We start from the raw sequence: 19,371 nt of genomic DNA on the forward strand, positions 1-19,371 counted from the left end.
GGTTTTTGCAGGAGTCACTTTGGGATAGTTTGTCATCAATGTAATTCCTTGTTTCCTTAAATGGACATGGTAGTTAGCAATTTGTAGTCTATAAGGGCCTTTTAATTCGCTTCAAAAGTGACTTTGAACATATGTTATTTTGTTAAATTATACATGTTAACTGAATAAATTCTTTGGTTGCATGTTTTATTTCTACAATCACTTGATTGTTTCCTGTAAAACCCTGCTGACTTTTCATGGAATGTTTTGGAAAATTTTTCTCACAATTTTCCTTCTGTGTCTGCAGTTCTTGTAGTCAATTCCCTTATTATAAGCTTAAATGCTGTAGGTTTTGTAACAAGGACATGGCTTTCTGTTGTTGCTGTTCAATCTTTATACTCGGGTTGAATATTTTCCCTATCTGATTTAATTATCCACTGTTTCACTAGAAGCTGGTGGTGAATTACTTGAAGTACTTCCCAATCTGTCTCTACATTTTAAAAAATATATTAATAAAGATAACACAAACACTATATTGATTATGTGTATTAACCTCTGCATTGGATGTTTTATATTAAATACAAATGTTAATGGAATATTTATTCCACCCATACCCATTTGCAAATTTTATACGTTGTTTAGAACCCAGTGTCTGGTCTTACGGGACTCGTACTTCAGGATCCCCATTCAGAGGATTAAACCAATCCCTTGCAGCCCAAATTAATTTTACAGTCAATTTTTCCTAAGGTTAACAAAAATCAAAAGTGCCACACTTAAGTCATCCAAGAATGCAAGAATTATACATAGATCCATATCTACTTATGTGAAAATCAACTGTGAGCCCCCTAGAATGTTACAAGGGTAGAAAAACTCACTTGTGCTTTGGAGAATAGACTGCCAGACTTCTCAAACCAGAAGTTTGTTTTGCCTTTAACATTTCTCTTCTTTTTACATTTTATTTTATATTGTTTACTTAAATTTTTAGCTAGGTACATTTTAAAGGAAATTTAGCTTGAAAACCATGTTTCTCTAACTAAACCAGAGACTGTGCAATGTGGATAATAATGATCCTTGGCTTATTGTTTTTCGATTCCTGAAGAAATCTGACAGATGAAGCCAGTAATAAGTGTTGTTACTTACATAATAGTTTAACATATATAAACACAAACAAGCCTGAAAATTAGAAAAAAACAAAAGAAAAATGGAACACAGGAAAATGAAACATGGAATATAGAAAAATGTTCAAAATTATTTAAAGCCATACAATTAATTTAACCACCTCTTAATACTGGCAGACCATGTGTACTAACTTATGTTTCAGGATATATATATATAAAAATAATCTTATGTCCTCTGAAGTCCACCACTTTTAATAACTGTAACTCTACTAACTATGCAACAATCACCATAAATCAGTTTTAGAATATTTTATACCCCCAAGTAGTAATGATTATGAAACTATCACTGCATTTGTAACTCAGTTTTTTAACATAAATTCTAATTTGAGACTTTATATTAAATTTACTTTTTATAAATAAAATTCAGCAGAAAGTGATAAGTCTAGTTCACAAGCTTGGGAATGAGTATTTAGAATTTTTCCACATCTTAGGTAAAATGTAGTGTCTTCCTGTAAAATCTGTAGTTTATACAGCTCTGTCTGAGAGCTATTGTTCATGTAGACTAAAGACAATCTACTGTTAGCTCTTAGAAATGTGGGAACCTAAGTGCACACAATGAAATGAAAACAAAACTGTTAAAGGAAGCAAGAACTACAATATTAGTATCCACATATTTTTCTTTTTAGCTTTATTTATGCCATCCAAAAATGAAACAACCTAAGATTAGTTTTCTAATGTGCTAAAATGTTTATGGTGCATGTAAAAATTTAGTCAGTCCACTTCTCAAAATTCTAAGGTCAATTATGTGAAGTTTACATAATTGCAAAAATATGCTCACATATAGTTGTGTTTTTCTTAGTTGGGTGGACTTGAGAACTAGAATTACTCCAAAATTCATAACTAGCTAAGAAGATATTTGACAATCATTTAGATAAATTAATTTTGTTCCTAGAACTAAATAGAGCAAGCCACAAGATCACAGAAATTGATCAGCAGGTCATCTGCCTTTGCAATTTCCCTTTTATTTTCTGCATATATTTTTAAGAATCTCTTGTCAGGAACAAAATGTTTTTTAATGCAACTAAATTTTTGCACTTCTTAATCAAGAAATATAGGATGGAGGAAGAGGGGATTTGTTCTGGAGGAAAGGAGGTTGGGAAGTATATTAGTAAATGCAAGCATGAACAAGGTAAATTTTACAGCCAAAATAGAATTTTTGCAGGCTTGATTTCTTTTAGAAACTCAGTAAGTCTCTCCTGGTATTCATTTTGTTTGTCTAAATATTCAACTACACCTATCTCATGCTTCCTACAGCTAAACTAAAAAAAATTAATGAACACATCCTCTTTTTTATTACACAATTTGTTAAATTGTAGTTAAAATTAGATAATGGGTTTTGTATGCATACTTTAAGGAGATGTAGTTCACACACAAGGATTCAAGTAATTGTCGGATGAATTTAACTTTTTCCTACTTAAAAAATTATAGGTGACATATTTTGAATGAACAAAGACTATAAGTTCTTTAAGAATATACCTGTATTATAAGTAAGTTATTAGTATCAAGGTTAGTAAATCAAATAGCTCTAAGCTAATTAAGAAAATCTAATATCTGAATGTTTGATCAGACTTCTCAGATTTCCTATTATGAGATTTGGGACATTTACCTCCCTGAAGGTAGGGATCAACCTACATGATCTCTAAAGAAGACCTCCCTCCCTGGTTCAGTTAGTCTTCATTACACTTGGGATAGAATTGCTTGGCATATATAAGCTGCTTGGACCAGACACGTACAAACCACATTCTAAGCATAATTTCTCAACATTTCTTTGTGCTTCCACACATAAGATCAATAATATTTAGATGCAACATATACTTCTGTGGTGTACATTTATCAAGGGATAATATACTATAAAATTCATGATTCATACAACAGAGATTAAAGTATTGGTGGCTCAATCATGCATGTGATAGTTATAAGGACAATGGTTATTCCTTCAGGAGTAAGTCAATTTCTGACTCACCCAAGAACGTACATAAATGAGAGTGAAGTTAAGATAAGCCCACACTTGAATTCATACAAATGCATGCATGCATGAGTGTGTGCATATGTATGTGTTTGTGTGTGTGCCTCCAATATAATAAGTCAATTAAAGTTCTTTATTACTTGTAATACAGACTCCAACTCATCTTACCAAAACAGGGTTTATATATGATGCTTTGAAGAACTCTTTACTGATATAACTGTGATACAATTTCCTCTATCATATTTTCTTTTCTGGTAAAAATAATAGGATCCAACAAAGATGGAACAAAATTGTTCACGTTGGACCTCAACAGCACAAAGTAGGGACAGGTCCAGATAAGGATGTTAGCTTATGGGTTAGTATTTTGTACCTAAATAATTATGTAATCTGAATATAATCACAGGGTTAATGAGCAGAAACACAGGAGCCCAACAGATAGTAAGCACATATCTACAAGTGTGAAAGTATCTACAAGGTCTGTCCAGAAAAAATCCAACCATTGTTAACATAATGAGAACAGGTTGCACAACATCAATGTAAACCGGCAGCCAAGGCAAGTAGTTTGCAATGCGCATGCGTGAACAATGATGACTTCACTTATCAGTCAGTGGAGGTGGTAGAGACCATTGAGTGAGCGTGTGTACTGTGTGGTCATCGCATTCAAAATGACTGAGTGAGTAGAATGAAAAATTCGCATCAGATTTTGCATTAAGGTTGAACATTCCTCTATGGAAACTATTTGGATGATTCAGAAGCCCGCAGCTATGGGCAACTGGTGATGGCAGCTTCATCACAACAAGACGCCTGCTCATGCAATCGCATCTCATGCAGGCATGATTAAGTAAGTTAAGTTTAACTAAAAAATTATATTTAGCAAAACATCAAATTACCTAGGTGACTCAGCCCCTCTGCAGCCCAGATTTCGTACCCTAGGACGCTGGCTTTTCCCAAAACTAAATGCAGCAGGGCAGCTGATGACAATTGGGAGAACTGTGTGAGGTCCCAAGGTGCCTACTTTGAAAAGGACTGAGACAACATTGTCCTATGTACAATGTTTCTTGCATCTTGTATCTTCTTCAATAAATGCCTCTATTTCTCGTAATGCATGGCTGGATATCTTCTGGACAGACTATATATATAATACCCTGATAGGTAAAACTATATTTTATCAAAGCTGTCCCAGGCTGAATATGAGTATTAGTTAAATATCAAAGACAGTGCATCATGGAAGTCTCCAGGTTTCAAGAGAGTGAGACAAAAATAAAAGTACAGCAAGACTCTGTATTGCTTGAATACATGAACCAAACAATCTTAAAGTGAAACCTTTCAGACTTGTTTTCTTATCAATATCTGTGAAGTGGAAGCTGGCTTGATATCAGTCCTTTGCTGTTATAAACGTGTATTTAAGATGTACCTCTCTACTCCTGTAGCGCGTTCAATAGCAGAATCTCCACAGAGCAGGCCACCAGGATTTAGAATTATTTCCATCTGGCCTGTGCTGGAAAGTGGTAGCTTTGCTGCTAAATGACTAAGAACAGACCTATTATCTCAGCAACCCTTTAAAACCAACCAACCAAGTGTTCCCTCAATATCCCCAGTACCTGTCTGGCACTGTACCACCAAGCTGTACACCTAAAACCAACACAAAATAACATTAAAAATAAACTGCAAATGAAAAAGAAAAAATAAAGCCAACTGACAAAAACTCACAACATGGTAAGCCCAGTTCTACTCTGAGGTATGCTCGGCATGTACACCGGCCTGACCTGTGTCACCCTTTTCCCTCCACATTACCATTATGGTGATAAGCTACCCTTCTCAATTTTTGGCACCATCAATGCTAAAATAATCCGCCTATACTAAAAAATGGTGTAAAATATTATCTGATGTTGCCCACAATTTCATATTTAATTATTTAAAATTTAATGATCAACCCTGGTTCCAAATTTTATACTCTATTTTCTTTGTTTTTATGGAAATTACTGAATTAAGACAACAGGCAAGGGCTGTTGTTGAAAACCATCATATTGGTTGTGAATGTGGGAGAGTAAAATCCCAACGGAGCAATTTTTTTTTTTTCAATATAATAACTAGGGAACTTACCCACAGAGTACTTCAAAAACAATGCTTAGGCATACTACCACTCACAAAGCCAAGTTGTATCTTTTGAAAATGCTGAGATATTTACATCCCTTATGAAGTGAAGAATTTCTCAAACAACCTTGGCCATCTGGGAGGGAAGATTCTATTTTTCCCACATGTATTGTTTATATCATCTTTGGAATACATGTTTTCCTGAATTTGGTCTCAGGCAAATCCTTAGAAGTGTGAAGTATATATTTTCAGAAATAAAGACTTGACTATTTTAAAATAAGGTATGCATAACTAAATGACTATTTGTCTAAGAATTTTGAGAGTACTTTATGTTTCATTTGTAATTGATAAAAAGAAAATGCTCTATACAAGGGTGAGCAAAAGTAGGCTTACAGTTGTGAATATACAAAACATAGAGTTTATTCCTGTACTATTTATTGATTATTGGGTTAATTTCTAGATGAATAACTGTAAACCTACTTTTGTTACATTCTGCATGTATTTGAATTTGAGTGTCTTATATAAGAGTAAAATAAACTAAAAGAAAACCAGACCCTCCAGTGACATTATATCATCTGTGTAAAGAAAGAACATTGGAAGACAAACAATCCAATTAAAAAATGGGCAAAGGACCTGAACAGACACTTCTCCAAGGAGGGCATACACGGGGCCCAGAGACATATGAAAGGATGCTCAGCATCACTAGCCAACAGAGAGATGCAAATTAAAACCACAGTGAGATACTGCTTCACATTGGTCATAATGGCCATCGTTAACAAACCAACAAACGAGTGCTGGAGAGGCTGTGGAGAAAAGGAAACTCTAGTGCACTGTTGGTGGGACTGCAGATTGGTACAGCCACTGTGGAAAGAAGTGTGGAATTTCCTCAAAAAACTAAAAATGGAACTGCCTTTTGACCCGGCAACTCCACGGCTAGGATTATACTTTAAGAATCCTGAAACACCAATTCAAAAGAACCCGTGCACCCTTATGTACATAGTAACATTTTTTACAATAGCCAAATGCTGGAAACAGCCTATGTGTTGATCACACATCCAATGAGTGGATCAAAAAACTGTGGTACATTTACACAATGGAATACTATGCAGCAGAAAGAAGGAAGGACCTCCTGCCCTTTGTGACAGAATCGATAGAACTGGAGAGCATTATGCTAAGTGACAGAAGCCAGGCAGTAAAAGGCAAATACCATATGATCTCATCTATAAGTGGAACTTAATCAACAAAACAAACAAGCAATAAAAATAGAACCAGAGACTTGGAAATAAGGAACAAACTGACAGTGAGCAGAAGGGAGGGAGGAGGGGGATAAATGGGAAAGAAGGGGAAGGGTCATCAAGGAACACGTATAAAGGACCCATGGACAATGGGTGGGGGTGGGGGCCACTAGGATTGAAAGTGGAAGGTGCAGGGTGGGTAGGGTAGGAGAGCATAATAGGGGGAAATGGGGACAACTCTAATAGAACAACAAGAAAGAAATTTTTTAATAGAAAAGAAAGAACATTAGGCTGAAATACACACAAATATTTAGAGGATTAACCAGCTAACATCTTCATCACCTTGTATATAAATGCATGCAGTCCATGGACTGTGAAGCTGCAGACATGTTGAGAGCACTCGTAGTCCCACAAAGCACCGAACAGGAGAAAAATAGTGTAGAATGACTCAGCAATTCCAAGGGACTTTTTTTTCCTCAAATGTACTAATAATGTGGGTGTATATAACCTCTCTAGGATTCCTAATAGTTCATGATAAATTTGCTATTATATTGCATTTTTCAAAGACAGTTTAGGAAAAAAAACTTTATTTCTCCTAATTTTATTCACCCCTACCTACATCATTTCTAATTTTAGAGATTAATCAATTCCTAGAGGACAAGAGTCTTAAAAATAGTTCTTAATCGATATTAACTTCATTTACATGGAAGCGTTATATTTAGAAATCCATGATATTATCCCCAAAGAGTTTTAAAGCCATATCACATATGGGAAATAATAAAAAAGATATATTGGTCTCTACCCTTGGTTCCTAGCACAGTATTCTTGAAATCCTTGTAATTACCTAAGTGATAAAAACACTAGGTGCCTCTTTTGTTCTAATAACTGGTTTTTGACCCTGGTTCCAGACACAGAGCTCTGCAAACCCTTATAATTTCCTGGGTGAGAGAAGTGTTGTTTTTTTTTTTTTTTATTTTCATGAGGTTATTCTGGGTGGGTTCCCAGATGGCTCTCGATTGAGTGCTGGTCATCTGAAAGACCAAGTTATGATTAGAAACTTGGAATTTTCAACAACCCCTTCCCGTTCTCTTGAGAAAAGAGAAGGACATATGTGATGAAGCCTCCATAAAGCCCAATAGTAGGAGGTTCCATAAACGTCTGGGTCCTTGAAAACATCCACACACTGGGAGGGCAGCAATGCCCACAGCCACTAAGAAACAGATATCACTACCCTGGGGACTTCCCAGACCTTGCGTTGTGTGCCACTTCATCTGGTTGGTTCATCTGTATTCTTGATCTTATCCTTTATTAAACTGGTAAGTGAAAGTAAATGTTTCTCTGAATGATTTGTTTTAGCAAATTAATCAAACCCAAGAAGGGAGTTGTGACAAAATCCTATTTGTAACCAAACTGGATAGAAATTTTGAGTAACCTGGGGACCTACTACCTGTGTTGGCATCTGAAATGGGGTGCATTCTAACGGACTGAAGCCTTATTCTGATAGTATCAGAAATTAGTTACATTACAGGACATCCAGCTGGTGTCGCAGAATTGTTTGGTGTGTAAAAGAACCACGCATTTGGTGACCAGATATGTCAGAAATAGGAGGGTGGTAGTAATGTGTGAGTAAAGGAGAAACACAGGCAGGAAGAACTGTATTTTTTTAACAACACATTTGAAGATTATTCTGTTCATTGAGGATATTGGATTTTATTAAAATAAGAAAAACTTAATGCTAAAATAATAAGAAATATTAAGTACAATTCAAAAAGTAAAAAATAGGCTCTCATCTTGATAAATCGATGCAATAAATATTTATGAAATTAACTCTTCTCTCATCACTACTGGTTTTTTTTCCGTTTTTTATGCTCTGTGCTGAATGGACAAGAGATTAAAATTGTAACTGCATTCTCCACTTTTTAAAATTACTCCGGGGTCTTCAAATTTTAATAATTACAATTTTAGAATTTTCTAGAAAATCAAAATGAGAAACCTACATCAAAATTTATTTTCAGTGTACATATTTTATAATGTTTTTCTCCCAGCATTATTGGTTTGGTTGAGAAAATTACTTTTTACTACAGAAAATGAAGAAAATGTTATTAAAAATAGTCTCTCTGCTAAACATAATTTTCATTTTGGTTTGTATTTTATTAATTTAATATCAAAAGGTGAATAGAATTTATCTTTCAGAGGAAATAGTCACACAATACATTATGTGCTTTATTGCAAAGTTAACCAAAATGCAAAACAAAATATGGAAAGTTGGCACTATGCTAGGCACCAAATACTCCGAGGGACTTATAGTCTAGTGGGAAGACATACTGGTAAGCAGAAGATATAATTACAACACAGTGCAGTAAACTAAATAATAAGATAATGGACAACTATACTATACATCATAAGAGGTACTAGCTGATTATCCTAAAGGGCCCAGGAAAACTTAATGGGGGAATTATATTAGCAATAGTTTTTTAAAGAATAATGAAAAAAACAAGATATCTCAGGTAGAAAAGGAAGAGATGGAGTATTCCAGACCAGGAGTACAGTAAGCACATTGCAGAGAGATGATCAAATGAAGTATCTTTGCAACTTTAGTTTTGAAAGGAGAACAAAACTGATAAAGCTCATCCATAGTTTTTCAGTCTTATCAGAAGTCTTAAGTAATAATGTAATGAATATTAAATTATTTATTCTATTGTAGTCCAGAATTTCCCAAATTTGTGATCTTAAGAGCTTTCTGATTACAATTTCTTAAAAATACTGATTCTGAAACTTTTCCTTTAAAGTGTGTGTTTAGTTAACAAGTTTAGAGAAACTGATTTGAAATGATATTTGAAAGGAAGGGAGGGTTCATGTTTCATTTGTTTTATAAATGATAAATCATCAAAATGTGTAGATAGTTGAAGTTCTTGAGAGATTGAGATGAAAAGCAAAGTATACAATGCACAGGAAAAATGGTAAGCGTTTGAACTAAGGCAGGGATGGAAAAGAGAAAATTTCTCAGCTCTCAGATGTTGCAGCTGATTGGCATGCAAGGTCGCTGGTGAGAGAGAATATATAAAGGAGAACAATTTTGAAATTCAAACTGGGTAAACTGTAAAAATGGTGAGTCTTGGAACCTAAACAGGAAATTCTGGAAAATGACAAGCTGGGGAAATCACAGTAGGGGTGATGAGACGGAGAACATTAAGCTATGAACGATTGTGCTAATTAAAACCCATCAGTGTTCCTGGATTTAATAGAAGTATCTACTTCTGAAAAAAAAATGAGAAGGAATTATTCTTAAGTGGGCATTGTAATGAATGATACAAAAAAAGGGACTAATGCTTTTAAATGCACGTCTGATTCAAAGGAAAAATTTTTCAGCCGTTTACTGCATGATCTTTTCCCATGGAGATAATTTTTAACAGCTTTGGCTCACTTAGAAAAGAAATACTGAGCCCTTTTTGTTATTACTTTAACTTGTTCAATCTCTAAACCACAGAGATACCTCAGAGGTTCATTAAAAATTCCCAAACCCAGAAAGAAAAAAGTCCCAATAAAAACAACAGACCAAACTAGATCCTGCAGGAGTTAAGTTTTGAAGTTTTGATTTTCTGATTTTAAGGATGGGTAATATTTTAGTTGCATAATAATAGTAAATGTAGATTAAAAACATCACAGGTAGAATAATTAATCCCTTCCATGTCTATCAGCAGATTTGGCCTGATAGACGCACGAAGACAAAGGGTGGAACTAATACAAATTATGGGCTACACAAACCCCATCTCTAACCAAATCCCTTCCAAAAAAAAAAAAAAAACCCCAGAATTTTTTAGCCTAACTTTTTTGCTTCCTATTATAATTTGCTTTTCTATTATTTCGTTATATGCAGTCTATGTTTCAGGTTATATGAACAATAAGAAAATCTTGCCCTTTTATAAATAAATGACTGGGGTTGTATTATTAACTGCTGAGGGTTATACTTCTCTGTTTCTCTGTCTTTTGGACGAGTTATTGTGTGATTCAGATTCCTGAGGCTGCCATGGCAGTGACTTTGACCTAGAGAAGAAAAAGTAAATAATTCAACACTTGGTCCTGGAAATTATGTCTCCTTAGAACAGAAATTAGAAAGCATTTTGATATAGCTTTTGTGAAACACATATTACTAGATAACATAGGGTGAAACTCTATGTCTAGTCCTATATTATAACTGAAGTTTTTTTTTCTTTTTTATTCTCATCCAAGGACATGCTTACTGACCTTAGATAGAGAGAAGGGAAGGGAGGGAGAGAGAGAGGGAAACACTGATGTGTTTGGTGGTCTCTTGTTCTCACCCTGACCAGGAACTGAACCTGCAACCTAAGAATGTGGTTCAGGAATTGAACTGGGAATTGAACCCATGACCTTTCTCTATATGGGGCGAAGCTCTAACCAACCAAGCCACACCAGTCAGGGCATGACTAAAAACAAGTTTTAAAGAATGAATTGAAAGAATCATGAGCATGTCCACTCTGACACCAAAGGCTAAGAGTTATTTTATTACCAGGAGTGTTCAGGCCTCTTTAGAAGTTTAATACAGGAAAGCTTCATGGAGCATAATTAACCACCCTGTGATTTATGAACCTCCCTAACCTTCGCTATTTCCCTTCTAACTTTCACTTTTTTCTCCAGTATTTGTATTCTATTAAGAAATATTTCAGCACTGGCCAGCCTGATTCAGTTGGTCGGAGCCTTGTCCTGTACACTGAAAGATCATGGGTTCGATTCCCGGTCAGGACATATGCCTAGGTTGTGGGTACATCCCTGTCGGGGCATGTACTGAAGGAAATCAAATGACATTTCTCTCTCTCCCTCTCTCCCTCCCTTCCCCTCTCTCTAAAATCATTAAACATGTCCTCTGGTAATAAAAATCATACATCTAACTTCACCAAGTATATTATGTTTCCTTTATATATTTTCCAAAGACATAGATCTGATTTTGCCCAGAATAGCAAAAGCTAAGAATCAAGTATTTGTTCGTGTAATGCAGCAGGTCGAGCGCGGGGATCTCGACTGCTAGTTGGCGTAAGCCCAGAAACCCACAAGGAGGACTGGGTGGAGCAGACAGAGCCTTTATTACTCACATTACAGGGAGCAGCAGTGGCGGCAGATCAGCGAAGTGGGACTGTACCTCCCTGAGTCCCAGACTTGTTACAAGGGGTCCCAGACTAAGGGGATACTGTCTTGCATGTGACTCTAAACCACATTACCTCAGAGTGTACATGCAGAAGAAAAAGGTTAAGAAGCAGTCACACAGGAAAAGAGGCTGCTCCCAAAAGAAGACACGGAGAGAATTACAATCCACTTCCAAGCAACACACATTCCTGCGGGACAGGGGCCCTCTGGACAACCTGCCGTGCCAGGGTTTGGAAGAGCCATGTCCAGCATGACCCCGCAGTTCCCTATTAAATACCAATCGATACAACAAAAATGTGTATTACACACCAACACATTATTTTAAAGAGGGTTATTGAATTACTAAAAATAATTATCTTTCTATTGTTTTAATTTTTCTCATTACTAATTTCTTAATTTTGTTCCTGCAAAACTATCCATTTACTAAACTCCATAAATGCCTGGGCCATTTTTATAACAGCCTATTGGGTTGTCAACTTCTTCATCTTAATAAGAGAATCATTTGTATCATTTAAGGTATATAAAATAGGCCCCAGATTAAAATTCTTCATCTTGGTGTATCAGAGTGTTCACCAGTAATTACAATTTTAGCTTATACACCAGCATGTTGCCAGGGAAAACCTGTGCCCCAATATATCCTCCAATATAAATTTTCACTATAGTTCCAAGCATTTCTCTATTCTTGAGATAGATTTCTTTTTTATTCCATAAAACTATTTTCCACCATTCTTCTAAATCACAAATTTAAAAAAAAAAACAACAACAGAGGAATAAAGATAAAATAAATTCCAACTATTTTATGATATACACTGTAATACTTTGTTCTTTTATAGAGAAAGAAATCAATTTAAGAAATTTCTATGAGTTTTGAAAGTCAGGGCATTGAAAAATCACTATTTGATACCTGAAAAATAACTGAAGGAAAAGAATCCACTTTATTGTTTCTTAACAATATTATAAATTGCATTTCACAACATGAGGAAGTACGGATAAATTATACTTTAAGACATGAATTTTAAAAATGTTTCATATGGTTGGCTGTTGGTGGGAATGCAGACTGGTGCAGCCACTGTGGAAAGCAGTGTGGAATTTCCTCAAAAAGCTGAAAATGGAACTGCCTTTTGATCCAGCGATTCCCCTGCTGGGACTATACCCTAAGAACACCAAAACGCCAATACAAAAGAACCTATGCACCCCAATGTTCATAGCAGCACAATTTACAATAGCCAAGTGTTGGAAGCAACCTAAATGCCCATCAGTAGATGTTTGGATCAAAAAGTCATGGTACATATACACAATGGAATACTACGTAGCAGAAAGAGAAAAAGAACTACTAAACTTTGCGACAGCATGGATGGAACTGGAGAGCATTATGCTAAGCAAAATAAGCCAGGGGGCGAAAGACAAATACCATATGATCTCACCTAGAAGTGGAACCTAACCAACAATGCAAAGAAGCAAGGAAAATAAGACCAGCAACACTGAAAGGAAAAGAAATCAACAGAGACAAGAGGGAAGGAGGGAGGTGGGGCGGGGAAAATGAAGGGAAGGGGAAAGTCAAGGAACATATAGCAAGGACTCATGGACAAAACCAAAGGGGAAGAGCTGAGGGAGGGAAGAAGGGAGGGGGCAAGGGAAAGTGGTGGGGGGTAAGCAGAGACAAATGTATTTGAAAAAATAAATTAAAATAAAATTTAAAAAAAAGATTAATTTAAAAAAATAAAAATAAAAAATAAAAAATGTTTCAGAAAAGTTTTTAGAGAGCATGGATACAAGGGAGTACCCATAAAACTTATCTCTTTCTGCAATGCCTTACTATGTCTTAAAATTATTTATTAGGGGAGAGAAAAACAATTTCTTTTAATTATTTATTAATATTAATATATTGATGAGCTTTACCCAAATGTAACGGGATTCCAGCTGGTGCAGTGGAGTGAAACTCCTGAAATGCAGCCAAGTGAGGGACGCATATTAAAGAGCAGAACAAATGACTTAACAGGGTCCTAAAAGCAGCAATCAGAAAAGGTTCATTTAACTTAGAGATGACACAAGCTTCAAGCAATTGCTTCTACTTAAGTAAGTGTGGAATTACAAAAGGCTATTTATTACAGTCCAACAGGGCTCCGCAGCTTGCTCAAAGACCTTTGAAGAATTTCAACAGTTACAAAGTCTTGCTCAGTGCAGAAGCAGTAAAATTTGGGCAGATCCCCAAAACAGCCTGCAAAGCTTTCATGAAAAAGTTAATACAGTCCTCACTCAAATTGTTCTTTGAAATGAATTACTTTCTCTTTTGCTTTAAGGAAAGATGCTCTACCTGGTAATTTTCAAAGTCTCTTTGAAAATCTATTTGAACTGCTAAGGAAAATAAACCAGTTTCAAGGTGATATGGAATGCATGTAGGGTCTCCATGGGTTTACCAGGAAAGTTTTTCAACATTCAGCTTCTTGGAAATGCTCTATAAGCCTACCTTAGTTACTCTATCATGGGTTTACTTTAGCAGGAAAATTAGTGAAGTTTCTCCAGTTTTTATATGAAAAGTAAAATTTGGTTCCAAGGAAATCAGAGCAGAAATTTTTTATTTTAGCAATTGGATAATAAATTGATTTTTTTACAGTATTAGAGTAAATTAAAAATAGTTTTCAATAATTTAACAAATCTGTTATTTTGACAGTGATATGTTTATAATTATTGAGTATGTTTATAAATTCAACTAAAAATAACCAAAATAAATTATACTTTGCTTAGAATCAATTTCAGAACAGCGAACGTGGGGTGAGGGATGGGGTGCTGTGAGGCTATTTTGCATATAATGCAATAATATGGAATAAAAGAAAAGCAAACATGAATAGTAAATGATGTGTCATAAAAGGATATCAATCGCTGCCCTGGCCAGTGCAGCTCAGTTGGTTGGAGTGTTGTCCAGTAAACCAAAAAGTTGCAGGTTCAATTCCTGGGGGGCAAATGCCTAGGTTGTGGGTTCGGTCCCTGGTTGGGGTGCCTATGAGAGGCAACCAACTAATGTTTCTCTCTCACATCAATTTTATTTTTGCTATCTCTCCAACTCTACCTCACTTTCTAAAAAATCAATAAGCATGTCATTAGGTGAGAATAAAAAAACAGGGTATTAATTGCTAATGAGAGTAAATGGTAAATAAAAAAATGAATATTTTTTTCCATCAGAAAAGCACAAGACCTACATTTTTCCTTGGCAAAGGTTAGGTAATCATCCCCAAGCCAACCAATCAAAGTAAGAATAACTTAATTACAAAAGAGTTCATAAAAAGATTTTACAAATAATAGAAATAGAAAAATGGGAAATTTATTGCAACAGATTCTTCATTTAGGTTTATATTTTCCAATAAATTGTCAAAGGCAAGCTTAATTAATTATTTTAAGTGAAGAATAAAAATTAAAAGCATTTATAAACCAGAACGATTATATGAGAGGTGGGATATACATAAGTTAGCATGTGATAATCGCAGAAATATCAAATCAGCAAATCTTCTAGCTGTTGTGAGAAATACAAACACATCGGTTCTAAATTTAATAGTTCTTGATTTGAGAAAAGTTTATAAGAAAATAGGCCCTTTAGCAATGAAAACAATTGAACAGTTAGAGCACCTAGGAATTCTTGATTTTTTTTCATGTTTGTAATTTATTTTGCTGCATTCCATTAAGGCAGAATGCTGCTGAACCTCAAGTGAGATATTTCGGTTCGCCTGTGGACTGAGGTTGAGATTTGAAACCAGAAGTGGCTTGATGGATAGTATGCATTTATATTTTTAATGGAAGGATTTGAAGTAGGATATCACTTAATATATACTTAACCTTCCATTAAAAATGATGGTGACCCTATGATATCTGATCCAAACATATGCTTTTTAATTCATATTCTGTACTTTTGATAATGCATAATGATACATATAATTGAGTCATCAGCCAATAAGATACTTAAAAATGTAGCTTGAGAGTTAAGGTACAAACAGCAATCATTTCCTTGGTAGTTTTCTTTAAATATTTTTAAAGGAATAAAACACATATATGCAAAAGATTGTTATAGTTTTCTGATACGTACTTTATTCATGACAGATTTTTGTCAGAAGTCAAGATATATCCTAAATCTTATCTATTTTACAGTACACTAAATACTATTATTACCTATAGATACCATGGGACTCCTTGTACATAATAGATTCCAGTCCTGTTACAGAGTTGCATATGAAAATGTTATCAATGAGCTGCAGAATCTGGCATTAATAACTTTGCAACATTATAACAAATAGGTAGTCCCGATGTTTTGCTCGTATTTTAATATATCAAATATATTTCATTGCTTACATTAGAGTAGCAGATTGGAAACATCTGCTTACTTGCCACTATTCCACCAGCAGCTGAAAATCTCAGCTCATTTTCCATAGGCCTGTATGTACCAGGGCTATAATCCAGCTGCTGAGGCTTGATATGGGGCCAGATTAATACTCAAGAGCCTTTGAAATGGAAATAGTGCTTTCTTGCCAAAGATTAGAACAATGATAGACTCCATTTGCTGTTCCCTTCGCTCTCTGCTCTTCTTTACCACCCTTCACAACCTGATTAATTTGTCCCCTCCTATGATCTCCTCCATCCTCTCTTTACAGCTCCATCACCTGTCATGACCATTAAGAAGGATCGGTCATCCAGAAACAGCATCTCTCTATCCTGGCAAGAACCCGAACACCCTAATGGGATCATATTGGACTACGAGGTCAAATACTATGAAAAGGTGGGGAGACAATATGATAGGGATGGGTGGTGTAGGGAAAGAGGTTACCTTCTCATAAGCTGTGTTTCTTGCAAAGAAATGAATGACGTTGCTAAGAGGTCATCATGCTTTGTTTAAATCTGTGCTCATGTGATACATTTGATTTATAAGTAGTGTTTAAAAATTATTGTGTAGAATATTTCCCATTCTACAACAGTGAGCCACAGCAGAGATGTCACTACCAAACTTAAGCCATCTAGTGATGGTAATAGAAATGACATTCATGTCCTTTCACATCAAAACTTATGTTCTACCAACTATTTCATAGCGATTCCTTAGTTAGTAACCCACTGATGAACTTTTCCTTAGTTCATTGCCTTAAAGCACCATTACTTGTCCTGCACAGTCACATGACTTTTACTTAATACAGATGGGAACATTGAACTAATAAAAAAAAACAATCCTGTATTATTATTGAATTGATGGAGAAAAGCTTTCTTGATCTGGCATGAAGAAATTTAGAAGACGAGAGTGAGTGTATAAGTCTGCCTCACATCATAAAATTGTGGCTCTGTAATGAGATTATAAAAATAGATGGTTATTTATAAGTAGAACTTAGGCTTCATTTTTTCATCAATATTTCATCACCAAATAGCACTTATTTCTCCCTGGTTATAAATTACAGTGAGGTTTGAAAGCAAGATGGTTTCAGACCTTATCATTAGAGCTCAGTGGTTTTATAGCTACTAATATTAACAAAACATATTTGTGTATCTGTTGCAGTTTGCAAAGTTTTTAAAACAAATTAAAAATAAGTTGTGCATTATATAGTAGTTTATATTTAAAGAACACTTCTGTATACATTATGCAATTTAGAGCTACCTGCTAATCCTGTGAAAGTGGACAAATAAGGATTTTTTTGTTTTTCAAATAAGAGAACCAGGAGTCAGTGAAGTTATTTGCATTTCTCACACCCTCGCTGCTAATAAACAGTAGGTCTCTGTTTCAAATCCTAGCAGCCAGTGACTTTTCATTTTGTATGCTTCCCCCTATGCTACCTCCCTCCCTCTACATGACAATGAATCATTAGAAACATGAGAATTATTGGTATGATTAATTGCACAAAAGGCATAATATATGAACATTTCTTTGCAAATGTAGGTGTTTTCTTTACTGAAGTTAATGTATTTCACAAGTACGATGCCATTTTTCCTTACTCCTCCACCCAACAGAAAAAAAGTATGTCTCTTTCATTAAAAGGGAGTAAGGCCTAATGAACTTCATTGTGCCAAATCATAGTTTGAATAAGTTATCTCGTAACTTTCATTGATCCTCTATCGTATTGTCAAATACTCATTGGATCATGATCTTCTATTTTTAAACATGTGAGAAGATAGTTTATGAAGACACAAGAATCCATGTTATAGATGATGCAACAAAATCAAAGAATATTAATGATGTGCTTCAGTTCAGACAGCATAGCAGAACCACAAAACACCTAACCTTTAGATCTATGGGGCTGTTTAAAAAATAAAACAAATCTACATTCATATCTTTTACAAATATAAAACATATTCTGAACTTATTTTATTTTGTTTTCTTTCTTTCTTTTTAATTAATTAATTAATTAATTTTTTAAATACATTTGTCTCTGCCTACCCCCCACCACTTTCCCTGCCCCCCCTCCCGCCTCCTTCCTTCCCTCTTGTCTCTGTTGATTTCTTTTCCTTTCAGTGTTGCTGGTCTTATTTTCCTTGCATCTTTGTATTGTTGGTTAGGTTCCGCTTATAGGTGAGATCATATGGTATTTGTCTTTCACCCCCTGGCTTATTTTGCTTAGCATAATGCTCTCCAGTTCCATCCATGCTGTCGCGAAGTTTAGTAGTTCTTTTTCTCTTTCTGCTGCGTAGTATTCCATTGTGTATATGTACCATAATTTTTTGATCCAATCATCTACTGATGGGCATTTAGGTTGCTTCCAACACTTGGCTATTGTAAATTGTGCTGCTATGAACATTGGGGTGCATAGGTATTTTAAATTCCACCAAAACAGCATAATATGCAAGGTTATATTTAAGCAATATTAACCAGTACAAGAAAGAAAATGACTGAATCTATTTACTTTTCCCTAGGCATTTTGAAATTTGATACATATGTGTGATATTATTTAATATATATTTATATCATACATACATTTTGAAATTATTTCCCAATATATACGATGCTTAGAAATACTACGTTTCACTAGATTTCAAGCTCTAAAAGGGTTAGCTAAATATTTTTTTAACAAATGAAATAATTTTTCTATAAAATAAATATATTTGACTCTGATCATTTTTAATATATCAACTCCAAGTCTACCTAAAATATAACCAGCATCTTTAACTGAAAAGTTAGTGTAACATACGACCTTATTTCTGCAAAGTTCTACCTAGTGTTGGCTGATGGCATGCATTGTTCCATATTACCCACTCCAGGCGCCACTCCAGATTCAGAAACATTTCTCTGTTGTTCTAAGACAAGATATCCATGAAGTGCTCACAACAGACTAATATATGTTAGAGAAACAATGTGATTCTACTTAATCCAATTTTTGTAAATGAAGTTTGACCCAAGAAGACTTTACTTTTAACATGTAGTGTGAATTTCTTAATGTACAATGTCAATCTCTTATAGGAGGTCCTTTTTGAGAAATATTTCTAGACTTTGATCTGGAGATTTTTGTTTCTGTTAAACCATTGTGACTTCAATGCAATGAAAATACAATACAACTCAGTTGATGCTGAGAAAGTTGTTAGTATAGAGCAACATATAGAATTTTGATCTTTTGGAGTTTAATATTTTAAAACTGATAGAATATTTCCTATCTGAGAATCAGCAGGGCATTCCTATTAGGTTTAATCTAAAAGGGTATTTTCCTCTTTGTAAACTTATTATTTTAATTAGGTTGAAAATTTCAGCCTTGTTTGAGAATAGAACAGATTTTTGCTCAAAGAGTCGGTAATTGGTAAGAATGAA

General features: G+C 34.8%; 1 protein-coding gene across 2 annotated transcripts in view; it reads left to right on the top strand.

The window, feature by feature from the left end:
• EPHA3 (EPH receptor A3) overlaps positions 1 to 19,371 on the top strand; it is a 341,268-nt gene that overhangs the window by 246,197 nt on the left and 75,700 nt on the right. For both annotated transcript variants that reach the window (XM_054585243.1, XM_054585242.1), the window contains exon 6: positions 16,250 to 16,374. In XM_054585243.1, coding sequence (XP_054441218.1) covers positions 16,250 to 16,374 — 125 coding nt within the window. The remainder of the gene's footprint in view (positions 1 to 16,249; positions 16,375 to 19,371) is intronic.

Source organism: Pteronotus mesoamericanus, unplaced genomic scaffold, assembly GCF_021234165.1.
Source record: "Pteronotus mesoamericanus isolate MK-2021 breed Mesoamerican mustached bat unplaced genomic scaffold, CSHL_Meso_final contig_82, whole genome shotgun sequence".
Lineage (NCBI taxonomy): Eukaryota > Metazoa > Chordata > Mammalia > Chiroptera > Mormoopidae > Pteronotus > Pteronotus mesoamericanus.